Source organism: Sinocyclocheilus anshuiensis, unplaced genomic scaffold (genome assembly GCF_001515605.1).
Source record: "Sinocyclocheilus anshuiensis isolate Anshui unplaced genomic scaffold, SAMN03320099.WGS_v1.1 scaffold1452, whole genome shotgun sequence".
Taxonomy (NCBI): domain Eukaryota; kingdom Metazoa; phylum Chordata; class Actinopteri; order Cypriniformes; family Cyprinidae; genus Sinocyclocheilus; species Sinocyclocheilus anshuiensis.
The window spans coordinates 58,859-72,336 of record NW_015544231.1 but is presented as its reverse complement, the minus strand read 5'-3'; the positions used below and the strand labels follow the sequence as shown (position 1 = coordinate 72,336).

Sequence of the window (13,478 nt, the reverse complement as noted above, 5' to 3'; positions counted from 1 at the left end):
ACCAGGTGCCTCATTTATAAAATGTTGCTCAGAAACCATCCTAAATTTGATCTTACGATCATCTCTCAAATATGCGTACATGTGATTCATAGAATGAACGTACGTGCAGAAAACGCACGTACGCCTCTCTTTCAGATGTGAAATCTATGAATCGCAAATGATATTGAACTTGCGCACAACTGAATGGTTTCAGCTCTCTGCCTTGTAAACGACTCCTAATTAATGTCATTAACATGTAAAAGATCGCAGTCATCATCCAAATTATTTAATTTAGAACAGCGAGCTGCAAGAACAGCTTACATTTCCAAAAACCTGCAGTACTCCAAAAAGAAAAAGTGTGTGCGTCTGCTCAGACCCTGACGTGACGCTAAGCACTTTTCCACATCAAAGACCGTTTTTACAAATATGAGCGTTGGCGGGGTTTTAAGCATACACACACTCTAAGATCAAATCTGTGCGTATGCATGCTTTATAAATAGGGCCTTAGCTCAGTTTTAAAATCTAGTCTCTGAGGTGCCTCTCTTCAGACAGCTGCTCATAAACTCATCATGCTCGAAGCTCAAGTTATTGTGAGACCTGGAGATCATAAGAAGTTTCTCCTTTTTAGTGTAGTCCTTCTTCACGGCCACCGGGGGCACTATTAGCCTGTCCATAGGGTCCTCTTTGTTCTCCAGTTTGGTGTATCCTTTACTATTACTGCGGTCCAATCTGGGCCAGCTCGGGTGTTTCCTCTGTTCAGGCTGGACAGTCAGCATTGTGGACCCTCGCTCTAAATCCAGAGATTTGGAATGGGCTGACAACATGTGGAGGGAGCTATTGGAGCCAAAGTTACGAGCCGCTCCCGGGGAAAGGAACCTACCGCTGGTGGATCCAGGAGACAGTGAGGAATGGGACGATGCAGAGCTTGGGGATTCAGTGGCTGAGTTGCTCCGGAGCAGGTGGACACCCGGAGGCTTGAAAGCTTTGGCGACGTCGGGAACAGGGACTGTTAATGATTCCATTGACGGAGGTCTGGAATGGACCCTGTTCGGCTCTAAGTCCTCCATGATGCTGTCGATGTCAGGCTCGTTGATGACGCAGTTGTTGAGTTTGATGACGGGCAACGTGAAGGCGCTGATGGAAGATGAAACGATGGAGCGCGTTTGGCATTTCTTAAGAGCTCCACGTTTGTCCTCCCACCGACGAATGCCCTCATCCTGGAAACCAAAGATGCATTCAGAGCGGTCTTTGTAGGTAGGCGACAACAGGCCTAATCCGCCTCTGGCCTCGCTCATTAGACCCTCGTCATCCTCAGCCGAGCCGGTCCTGTGGGAGAATCGGAGGTCCCCATCGAGACCGGAGAAGGACATTAGCGTGTTTGCTGCGAGCCGTGAGGCAAACTGACTGTCCAGACCAAAGGAACGGATCTCTGTGTCCGCATAGGGACCCATGTAGGCCCCGTTTGTACACTTCTGCTCCTTAATCCGCAGGCTGTGAATATCTATGACTGTCGAGTACATGTCCCTCATGTGGATGATCTTTGTCTCGCGATCCCTGTTCTCGTGTAAAATGGCATTAGCACAGATGAAGATAAAAATCCCAATTCCCATTGTGAAAGGACCCAACATTTTCATCTTCTCTGAATGCAGGTGCTGCTCCAAGAATTGCGCAATGGAGCCCACTTGCTCTCGGCCAACCTTCGTATTGTTCACGGACAACTTGCTTTCTGGTGCCTTCTGGTGGTCCTTATGAGGCCAGTATCCTAGAACAGCCATTGCAATGCCTGCCAGGAGGATCAGCACTCCCAAAACCAGGAAGAATCCCGAGGCCGAATACAGTCTGATCTTCCCTCTCACCACCACCACATCAGCTCTGGGTTTGCGCTTAGTGCATTTCTTCTCAGGTGCAGGGGTGGGGCTCTGGGTTGGCAGATGATACTGAGAGCGGGTGGAGTCTTGTCTTTTTAATGCAGCGAGTCCCGTGATCACCCCACCTGTTGCAATCATTGCTACGGCAATATAAGCCTGCAAATAAAGGAATAAACAAGTGTTAAAGTAAGCTGGAGGCTTGACTCAAGCGTCTCATCTTTGATCTCTACGTCAAGCTTTGGGTGTTGGGGAAATTTGTTCACTGATTACCGGTCTAAAGGCTTTTAAATGTTTTCAGATCACAGCATAATGTTGTTACCTTTGTCATGGTTTGTACACTGAGCAAGCAAAATAAAGTCATGATAGTTGCATAATTGTGACCCTGGACCACAAAACCAGTCATAAGGGTCAATTTATCGAAATTGAGATTTACACATTATCTGAAAGTTGAATACATAAGCTTTCCATTGATGTATGGTATGTATAGGACAATATTTGGCCAAGATACAACTATTTGAAAATCTGGAATCTGAGCGTGCAAAAAATAAAAATATTGAGAAAATCGCCTTTAAAGTTGTCCAAATGAAGTTCTTAGCAATGCATATTACTAATCAAAAATTTAGTTTTGATATATTTACGGTAGAAAATTTACAAAATATCTTCATGGAACATAATCTTTACTTAATATCCTAATGATTTTTAGCATAAAAGAAAAATCGATAATTTTGACCCATACCAATGTATTGTTGGCTATTGCTACAAATATACCTGTCCTACTTATGACTGCTTTTGTGCTCCAGGGTCACAATTATGAAGTACATGAGAAAAAAAAAAGAATCAATATTGAAATGTAAGACAACTCTTAACATGGAGATTCGTTAAAGAATATCTCACCATGTCTTGATCCCTCTACCACTGTAAATGCTAGTTTGAAATTAATGATGACATTTTCCTCTGAAAGTTTAACTCTATAAATAAAACACTGAAGCATTAGCCAAAAATAACTGCATATGTACAAGGCAAAGTCTGGCAATGTGATTTTAACAGCCAAGGGCAGTCAAGTATGTGGACACAACAAAAACAACACACATCAATTATCTTTTCAAATCTAAAATATATTAAGTATCCATTTACTAAAATGGATAATCTCAATCTTAGAGCTATGTCTGTCATTAGGAATGAGCAAGTAAACAAAAAAAGTGTAATTTCACAAATACAGCCTAAATTATTGGGTCACAGAAAGCCATTTTTATTTGTAAAGATTGGTATACTGCATGTTAATGAACAGTTTTCAGATAGAAATCCCCCCTGAGGCTCACTGCTCTTCTCTCTGCAGGGTCACTAGATCCTACACATACAATGTGGAATCCTACACCATTTTTTTATGCTGTCTATTTATTGATGTGCAAGTAAACCCTTAAACCACATACATGACCCTGGACCACAAAACCAGTCATAAGGGTCAATTTATCGAAATTGAGATTTATACATTATCTGAAAGCAGAATACATAAGCTTTCCATTGATGTATGGTTTGTTATGATAGGACAATATTTGGCCGAGATACAACTATTTGAAAATCTGGAATCTGAGGGTGCAAAAAAATCAAAATAAAATTGCCTTTAAAGTTGTCCAAATGAAGTTGTTAGCAATGCATATTACTAATCAAAAATTAAGTTTTAATATATTTACGGTAGGAAATTTACAAAATATCTTCATGGAACATGATCTTTACTAATATCTTAATGATTTTTAGCATAAAAGAAAAAACGTCTCCAGGTTACGCATGCAACCATGGTTCCTCGAAGGGAACTAGATGCTGCGTCGAAACGCTATGGGAATGCCTTCAGCGTGACCACGCTCTGAATCACATGTGTTATTAGTCCAATGGATGGGCGAGACGTCAGGGACGGGGTGACGTAGTGACCAGGACGCTTAAAAGCACGTGCGGTGGATACAGCGGCAGCTTCTGGGAAATGAAGTAAGCACTCACAGGGATGCCGGAAGTATGAAGAGACGCAGCGTCTCGTTCCCTTCGGGTAATCATGGTTACATGCGTAACCTGGAGACGTTCCCCTTAGAAACGTCTCCATGTTCCTGGAGACGTTCCCTTTCAGGAGCTTGAGCTGCGTCGAAACGCTATGGGAATGAGTATGCCCACGCCGCCAGACTTACAAATCCCTGCCTAGTGTGGAAGAGCAAAGCCAAAGGGAGAGAAAGGAGCCAGGAGTGGCGCAGAATGCAGGTAGGCACCTGACAAAGTAGGCGGGGACATCCCGCCCAAAGGCCAATTTCAGTGAGGAGTGCCCCAACGGAGAGGGGAGTACAACTGAGAACTGAGAACAACTAAGAACTGTGCAAAACCGGGCAGTTAGCTGGGTCGAGCTGGCGGTCTCCGCACCAAGAAGTGAAAAGCTTCCACTTCAGGGCATACAGTTTCCTCGTAGAGGGAGCTCTGGATTGGAGGATGGTCTCAACAACCTCAGTTGAGAGACCGGAAGCTACGAGTTGTGCCCCCTCAGGGGCCACACCCATAACTTCCACAGCTCCGGGCGGGGGTGGAATATCGTGCCCTCCGCCTGTGAGAGGAGATCCCTCCTGACGGGAATCTCCCATGGAGAGCCGTCGAGGAGAGACACCAGGTCCGAGAACCATACTCGGCCCGGCCAGAACGGGGCTACTAGCAGTAGACGGACCCTGTCCAGAACTCCAATCAGGGGAAAAGCATCCAGTCCTTGGACCTGATCTGAGACACGACTTGTTTGAGTGTGAGCATCCTGAACTTCAGTCGCATGACTGAGCGGTTTAACTAACGCAGATCTAAAATCGCAACCCTCCATCCTTCTTTGGAACTATATAGTACCGTATACTATATAGTATAGTACCGGCTGTAGAACCCGGACTCTCTTTCGTGAGGAGGGACCACCTTGATGGCCTCCTTCCTCAAAAGAGTATCTACTTCTTGTTCCATTACCAGAGCCTGCTCGGGACCCACCAGGGTGGGAAGGACCCCGTTGAAAGGAGGCGGAGGAGAACCAAACTGGATTCTGTAGCCTCTCTCTACAGTGTGCAGAACCCACTGAGACACATTTGGCAGTAGTTTCCACACTGCAAAATAGTCTACTAAGGGAATCAGTCTCTCGAGACTGACCTCTGGTGTAATCAGAGCGGCTAGCTCGGTGCCCTGAAGTGGCGCACCGGCAGGGGACGGCCGAACTAGCTGCTCTAGTGACCTCCGTAGAGGTAGCGAGCCTCTTAGTACCCCTATGATTCTGGGAGGTAGCTGAGAGAAGCACTCACGGAGACCTCTGCGCCCTGTAGCACCGGCAGGGTTGGCAGAACGATCTCCTGAGGGCACTCAGGAGAGACGGGCACCGTGTAATGCGGTGTACACCGGTCTTCCCCAGAGGGGCCTGCCCTCCGAGGTCCTGAGCCATGCTTCAGGACTCTCATAACTGAAGTCTCCTATTGAAAACGACGGTCCTCAGACCCGCGTCATCTCCTAGGAAGACTAGACTGATATAACCAGAGCCTGCTTGGGGCAAGACCCAATTAGGCACGCTTGGCAGGTGCTCCCACACCGCCAGGTGACCTAGTAAGGGAACCAGTCTCTCGAGACTGGCCTCTGGTGCAATTAGAGCGGCTAGGTCGGTGCCCTGAAGCGGCGAACCGGCAGGGGACGGCCGAACTAGCTACTCTAGAAACCTCTGAAGAGGTAGCGAGCCTCTTAGTACTGCTACATTCCCATCCGGTGACTGAGAGAAGCGCTCGCCAGAGACCGCTGCGCCCTGAAGCACCGTGAGTGGCAGGGTTGGCAGACCGATCTCCTGAGGGCACTGAGGAGAGACGGGCACCGTGTAATGCGGTGTACACCGCTCTTCCCCAGAGGGGGCCGGCCCTCGCGAGCTGAATCTGCGTGCTTCGCTCCCAAGCAGACAACACACAAACTGTGTGTGTCCCCTCCCAAAATATAGCGTGGGCAGGGAGGAACACACAGCCTGAACGCTGCCTGCTCGCCCCCAAATGCTTCTTTTGACTGAAGTTTTGACATAATGGAGCTTAAAGTGGACAAACAACACTAAATAAGATTTACAACAGATAGTGACTGACACACACACAGAGTGCTTGCTGAATGACAGAAAGCTGCCGCTGTATCCACCGCACGTGCTTTTAAGCGTCCTGGTCACTACGTCACCCCGCCCGTGATGTCTCGCCCATCCATTGGACTGATTACACATGTGATTCAGAGCGTGGTCATGCTGAAGGTGTTCCCATAGCATTTAGACGCAGCTCGAGTTCCTGAAGAGGAACGATAATTTTGACCCATACAATGTATTTTTAGCTATTGCTACAGATATACACGTGCTACTTAAGACTGATTTTGTGCTCCAGGGTCACATATTTATGTTGGAGATACAGCCTTGTGGGCAGCTCGCTGACATATCATGCAGCAATTCTTTGGCTGACCTGAGTTTGAGTCCTGGCTTGAGGTCATGTTCCTGTCATTTTAAACAACAGCAAAAATGCCCAAAAGATATCTTTAAAAGGCATTTTTTTATTTTATTGTGAGCTCAGTTTTGGCAGTTTGGCTAAGCATTTTGAAGCACAACATATTATCGCATACTCCTGACTCAACTGACCATCACATCAGTTGAATTCTGTATAATGAATGTGTAAGCTGATACATTTCTTTGCAACCGTAAGATTCTAGCCCGCTCCTGATAAATGTCATATTTTGTCTCACTCCCTTCCACAACTTTCACAATGTCACGCTCCCACCTGCAAAAGTCCATAAGTAGAAGTCTACAAGGATTATTCATTCATGCTCCCATAAGATTCTGTCCTGCTCCAGTGTCATAGGCAATTTTTTCCCATTACCATCAGTAAAAATTTAAATTAAGAGAAAGAAAAAAACACATTACATGCATAAAACATGTTTACTTTTCAACAAGTAAAAAAAAACCTTTTATGACCTATATATTTAGATCAGTAGCTACAATTAGGGCTGGACAGTAATTCAATATCAATATGTATCGCGATATAATTTTTTTCAATAACGGTGATATGATTTTTTAACACATTTCCGATATTTCAATATACATTACCAGTGTTTCCCATACATTGATTTATTTGTGCCGTTTGACTTCGTTGAATAAACATGAGCACTGCACGTTTCAAAATCAAAACGCGGCGCGGGTGATTTATATGAATGTATCTCTGAAGGGAACCGACTGTCTTCAGAAAAGTTTCGATAGCATTTTCATTTGATCTGATAAAGTAGCGTTCATGAGCGGAGCTGATTTGATTACAGCCGTTACCGGGGAAACCGCTAGTTTTATCACTCTAAAAGCGCCTCCTGCTGGCAGAAAATCAGTTTGCATTTTCAATAAACCCGTCTCCAGCAACATTTCCAGTTTTTGTTTTCGTTGTTCTTTTTTTTTTTTTTCTGCAGCGACTCTGAGCACTTTTCATACCCTTTTTTTCTGGCTGAAGCACATTTGTTTCAATCTATAAGAATAATCAGCCTACACTACTAGTCAAAAGTTTCTGAACAGTAAGATTTTTAATGTTTTTTTTTTTTTTATTCTCTTCTGCTCACCCAGGCTGCATTTTTACTATTTAAAATTGTTTTCTATTTGAATAGATTTTAAAATGTAATTTATTCCTGTGATGTAAAGCTAAATTTTCAGCATCATTACTCCAGTCGTCAGTGTCACATGATCCTTCAGAAATCATTCCAATATGCTGATTTGCTGATTATCAATATTTAAAACAGTTGAGTACATTTTTTTTCAGGATTCTTTGATGAAAAGAAAGATCCGAAGATCAGCATTTATCTGAAATAAAAAGCTTTTGTAACATTATACACTATTCCATTCAGTATAATTTTTATTATTTTTTTGGGGAAAGAAATTAAGAAATTAATATTTTTATTTAGCAAGGATGCTTAAAATTGATCAAAAGTGATGATAAAGGCATTTATAATGTTACAAAAGATTTCTATTTCAGATAAATAGTGTTCATACCGATATCAGAATTATATCATATCGACCGAAATTAAGAAATATATCGTGATATAAATTTTGGCCATATCGTCCAGCCCTAGCTACAATATGAGAAAATAAATACAGATTTCTAACAAAAAGCAGTAGGCAGTAGGAATGTGCTGTCTATCACTGTAGCAAACAACCAAAAATCTTGACCAACATCAGATTTACCGTTGTTTGGTTTAAAAGCATTATCACCTGTATCTCAAGGTGATCTGCTTTCATGCACAAACATTTTGCTTGAATGGCACTAACCACCTGCATCTGTAGATTGTTTATTTTTTATCAGGTTATGCTGTTAAATAATAATTTATATTCAATTCAGTTCATGGACAGATGTCCTGACATTTTCCTTTAGAATATGCTGGTATAATTCAGAATTAATTGTTCCATCAATGATGGCAAGCTGTCCTGGTCCAGATGCAGCAAAACAGGCCCAAACCATGATACTACCACCACCATGTTTCACAGATGGGATGAGGTTCTTATGCTGGAATACAGTGTGTGCTTTTCTTCAAACATAACGCTTCTCATTTAAACCAAAAAGTTATATTTTGGTCTCATCTGTCCACAAAACATTTCTCCAGTAGCCCTCTGGCTTGTCCGCATGATCTTTAGCAAGCTGCAGACTGGCAACAATGCTCTTTTTGGATGCACCATGCACACCGTGGTTGTTCAGTGTTCTCCTGATGGTGGACTCATGAACATTAACATTAGCCAATGTGAGAAAGGCCTTTAGTTGTTTAGAAGTTACCCTGGGTTCCTTTGCAACCTTGCAGACTATTACAGGTCTTGCTTTTGGAGTAATCTTTGTTGGTGGAGCACTCCTGGGGAGGGTAACAGTGGTCTTGAATTTCCTCCATTTGTACACAATCTGCCTGACTGTGGATCTGTGGAGTCAAAACTCTTTAGAGATGTTTTTGTAACCTGTTCTAGCCTGATGAGCAACAGCAACTCTTTTTCTGAGGTCCTACACTTCCACAAACATGATCAGACTTTGATAGATCACTGTTCTTTAAATAAAACAGGGCAGGCAATGACACCTGATCATCATTTCACTGAATGAAAACACCTCTGAACAGATGGACTCTTAATTTCACCTTCAAATTAACTGCTGATCCTAAAGATTCACATACTTTTGCACCGCACAGATATGTAACACTGGATCATTTTTCTCAATAAATAAATGAAAAAGAAAATATTTTTGTCTCATTTGTTTGATTGGGTTATCTTTGTCTATTTTCAGATTTCATGGGATGAAACAGCGAAAAGTTTGCAGGCGTATAAGAGATTAGCTTTCGTCTAGTGGTTATCTTTGGTCGATCAATCAGCCAAAGCAAGTCATGACCAAAATGATGGCTAAATGTTGACAGGAACTAATTAGAACCCAGCAAGCACACCCACACATACAGAGAGTAGGAAGAGGTATTGGTGTTTTTCTCTTTTGATGTTGACTCTGGGTAAACTCATCAAATATCGGTGGAAGGGGGTAGAGAGAGAGATTGAGGGGAGAGGGATGTCGATAAAAGCAAGAAGAGTCTTCCAACCTCTTCTAATAAATGAATTCATAAATACATAAAATGGTCAGTCCACTATAAAATCATTAGGGAGGAGATAAGAGAAAAACTGAAGAAAGATTTGATGTATTAAGCAAACATCCATCTATACAGTATTATTTTTCTACTAAAGGAAACCAAGCCATGAATCCACAAAATGTTAAAAGAGTTGGAAGCTTCAGGATAGAAGAGGTGGAGATTATATAAACAAACATGAGAACAAAAGCACACATTATGAGATCATAGCCAACAGTCATCTGTTGTATGCTACAGTCTGGAAACGGGCACTTTGCTCTAAAGAATGCTTTAACTCTCTGTGAGCCGTTACTAATTACCTGTGTGTTTATCAGCAGCTTCAAACATCTAATCTTCAAACATGTGACTGCAAAAAGACATTCATCGCTCGTTATCCCGGATATTTTATTTTAGGCATGGGTTTTCAGAGCTACAAAGGAACTATGATACAAGAAAGCACTTTGAGGAGCATTTCACGAGGTGCTAATAAAAGGCAATGTTGACTTGTTACTCAGTTTTTGTAGGGAATGTCACACCTAGCAACTGTTTTTGCAGAAATTCTGCTCTCGTCTTCCAGAGGTCCGTCACACACAATGGAGGAGGGATGACAGACTAAACAATTCTCACATTCCCTGCCCCAGATTAGAATGCTATATTACGTTTTGAAAATCAGGCTTTCTCTAATATTCAGGTTTTCCAAGACGGTGGGGTATAGTGGTTCTGCAAAGAAAAAAAGGTTGTTGAGAAGGTGAGTTAAAATACAAAATATCTTGTTTTTTTTGGTTGTTTCGCTTATTTTAATGCCTGTTTTGCCTTATTTTAAATGCGTTTAGTCATCTTGAGGTCATTATTGCAGTAGATCATAAAATCTTTAGATTTTTTCCTATATTTTTAAATCAACACTCTACAGGAGGTACAGCGAATAAATATAATCCAAACAACAAACCTGGCTGTTGTTAACAAAAGTGCATTTAATTTTTTACAAAAATGCACAATGATAATGTGAAAAGATTTAATTCATGTTAATTTTAACACAATTACTTGTTTTAGACAAATAAACTTTTGCCTTAAATATTTTAATGTTGGTTAATATTGTGTCATATATTTTCAGTTAATTGTTTTAGTTGGTTTTACTCTATTTTCTACATTTTTGTTGATAAAAATAATAATTCAGTTGACATGAAGATGCAAAATTAAACATTATTCAAGCATTTTACATATGCATTTAAACATGCATCATCATCTAACAAAAACATGAAAACTGTCCTTCCATCTGTCTGTCAGATCCATCTCATTTGTATAGGATGTGTTGGGTTAAGTTAATTAACCCCCTAACAAAGCACGATACGAGTGATCATTGATCAGCTTCAGCTTAAGTGGGTCAATCCATCATTGGATTATTTAAAACAACTGATCAATTCTTTTTAGATTTTTCTTATTCAGAAACATTGTTAGTACACTGTTAACATCTTGTGGTGTTACTTGTTTCTCATAAAATTTTCATCAACAGTATGTTTTAATAAAATAGCTTAATGTGCATATTCGTATCGTCTTTGTTATAAATGACAAGAGTCAAAAAACCTTTTGTTAATTGCCATTTTTGGCAGAAATTTAATCGAGGAGATGGACACTGTCACATCTACATCTTGGTACCACTGATAATTTCATGCAGAATTTTAGTACTTGAATGTGCATTTTTCATCTAAAATTCAAAGAATACTCCAAGTTAAAATTTTAATTTAACAGCACTGTTACATGGCAATCCTCTTTGTTGTTCAGCATCAGCGCCATGTTTTTTTGTTTTGTTTTTTGGTACACAGTAAAAATATGTGCCACTTGCAGTGTGAAACAGGAATAACAACCATAGTAGCTGAAGATAATGAAAAATGACAATGATAACAGAAAACAAAGCTGGAATAGCAGCAATGGATGTGCAAGGGGGTCCACATTTGTACAATGAGCTCAAAAGAGTATAATATCTCTGTATCGTCCTCTGCTGGTCAGGTGAAATATTAAAAAGCAGTCATAGCTGTGGCATGTGTCAAACACAACTGTACAAATTCATGTTCAAAATCAATACTTTAAAACTTCAACCCTGCATTTATGTGACTAAATTATCAACTCCACACTAGTTGGGTTTGCATCCAAAGTTGCAAATTTAACTTATGTGCAAAATTGGATTATCACATAAAACATTTGCGAATAAGCACCGTTTCTATCCAACGAGTCAAAGAGAACAAAATCATCACTTCCTAATTAACTGGCACTAAATATCACTAAGAAAAGTAGGAGAACCCACTGAACATAATAATCTTCATATATAATAAATTACTTGCGCCTCAGAGCGAGCAGATGAAACACAATAAATGCAGTCATTGCTTTTGGAGGTGGATGCTGCTGTTTGGGAATGCAGTTGTGTAGACAGTTCTGGCAACAATACAGAAATACTTTGATGACGGACTTTGCTCGGGTATGTAAGAATGACCACAGCAACATTTCAGAAGCTGTGCAATGAAATCGGTCCACTGGTTACTCAAGTTATGCCGTCCCCTAGCGCAAAGTCACATGCCTTTTTTGATGTGCATGGAAGAATTTATTCGGCAAATGCGTTTCCATCTCCCATTATTCGCATTTACCCTTTTTCTCACAAGTCAAAAACCACCTCAAGCGAGCGCAAAAACTTCTAAACTATGACTGATTTGATATTTAAAAAAATACTCTCAGGAAACAAAAAAAATGCATTTCATGACCTCTTTAAAAAGTACAGGCAGGTTTGTTAAACTCTTCAGGACAGTGTGTCTCCATGAGCGGGGTTCAAGATTCCTGCTTTGAAAGGCTAGAACACTCAACTCTGTGCAAAACATAAAACCAGGCAGAAACATGAACCATTCCTTGGGCCTGTTAACACTCGGCACTGAGAGATGAGCCCTAATGGTTTTATGACTGAGAAGATGAAAGATGAAAAATTGGCTAGTGGCATAAGTATTTCTGTACTGGTGTGTTTCACATTAAACTCAGCATGAAACAATGTTCACAAGGTTTGAAGATGCGACTTGTAATAAAGTGTTTTGGGTGGCTCAGTTCACAGTTAACACTTTGCAGGTGCTCTGAGTACTTCAAAATTAACTTTATTTCATTTTAAACATTTTTGTGGACAGAAAGATATAGGCCTAGCATTTAACCAGTTTTGTAATGAGAAGCAGTTTTCTGCCAAAATACTGTAAAAGCTTGCAGGTTTATTGTCGAGCTACGCCCCAACAAAGAAATGAAATTAGGACAGAGGCATACACAGTTACTCCACAGCAAAACAAAACTTCACTTAATATAATAATTGCCAGTGAGCTGTTGTTTTGGCCGTGTTGTAGTACTGTAACATTTGAGTGGTTCCTTAAGCTTTCTCAGGGCCATTTTTTAGGCAAGCAGATCTCGCCACGGTGGTGAGAAACTTCATGATGGCCCTGAGCTTTCTGTAGCTGTCTCCAACAGCAATTCTTACAAAGCCTCCACTGCCTGCTATCATCAGTAGCGCTGTCTAAATGATCACAACAGCTAAACAGAATCCTACAGGAAGCCTCAAACCGTGGATTAAGAAAGTAAGCAGGGACAATTTTCATTTCATGCTTAAAAACTAGTTAAAAAATAGAGAAAACAGTTACTTATTTAGCAAAGAATCCTCCATCTAAGAGACTTTCTGTGTTAAACCCTGGAATAGACGTTTCTATCACTTCCCCTAAACACCCAAAGATCTTTTCAGTTTGTCATTGTTTTATTACAAAAACATTCTATATAATATGTACGCTAAATTTACACTTGTATATGCATATGTATAAGTGTATTTATATATTTTTCATTTTGTTATGAGTTAGAATTCATATATAAATGGAGACTGTCTTAAGGGTGACTAGATTCTTGTATGAATATATATGACTACCCACGATCATCTGTTGTTCATAAGCACAGATCTGTGTGTATGTGTGTGTGTGTGTGTGTATGTGAGTGTGTGTGTGCGTATAT

At 40.9% G+C, this 13,478-nt stretch overlaps 1 protein-coding gene across 1 annotated transcript in view; it reads right to left on the bottom strand.

Annotated features, from left to right (window-relative positions):
* Positions 1-422: 422 nt before the first annotated feature.
* Positions 423-13,478, bottom strand: part of LOC107697489 (transmembrane protein 200A) — a 14,414-nt gene continuing 1,358 nt past the window's right edge. The window contains exon 2 of the mRNA XM_016498297.1: positions 423-2,003. Coding sequence (XP_016353783.1) covers positions 495-1,985 — 1,491 coding nt within the window. The 5' untranslated portion in view covers positions 1,986-2,003 and the 3' untranslated portion in view covers positions 423-494. The remainder of the gene's footprint in view (positions 2,004-13,478) is intronic.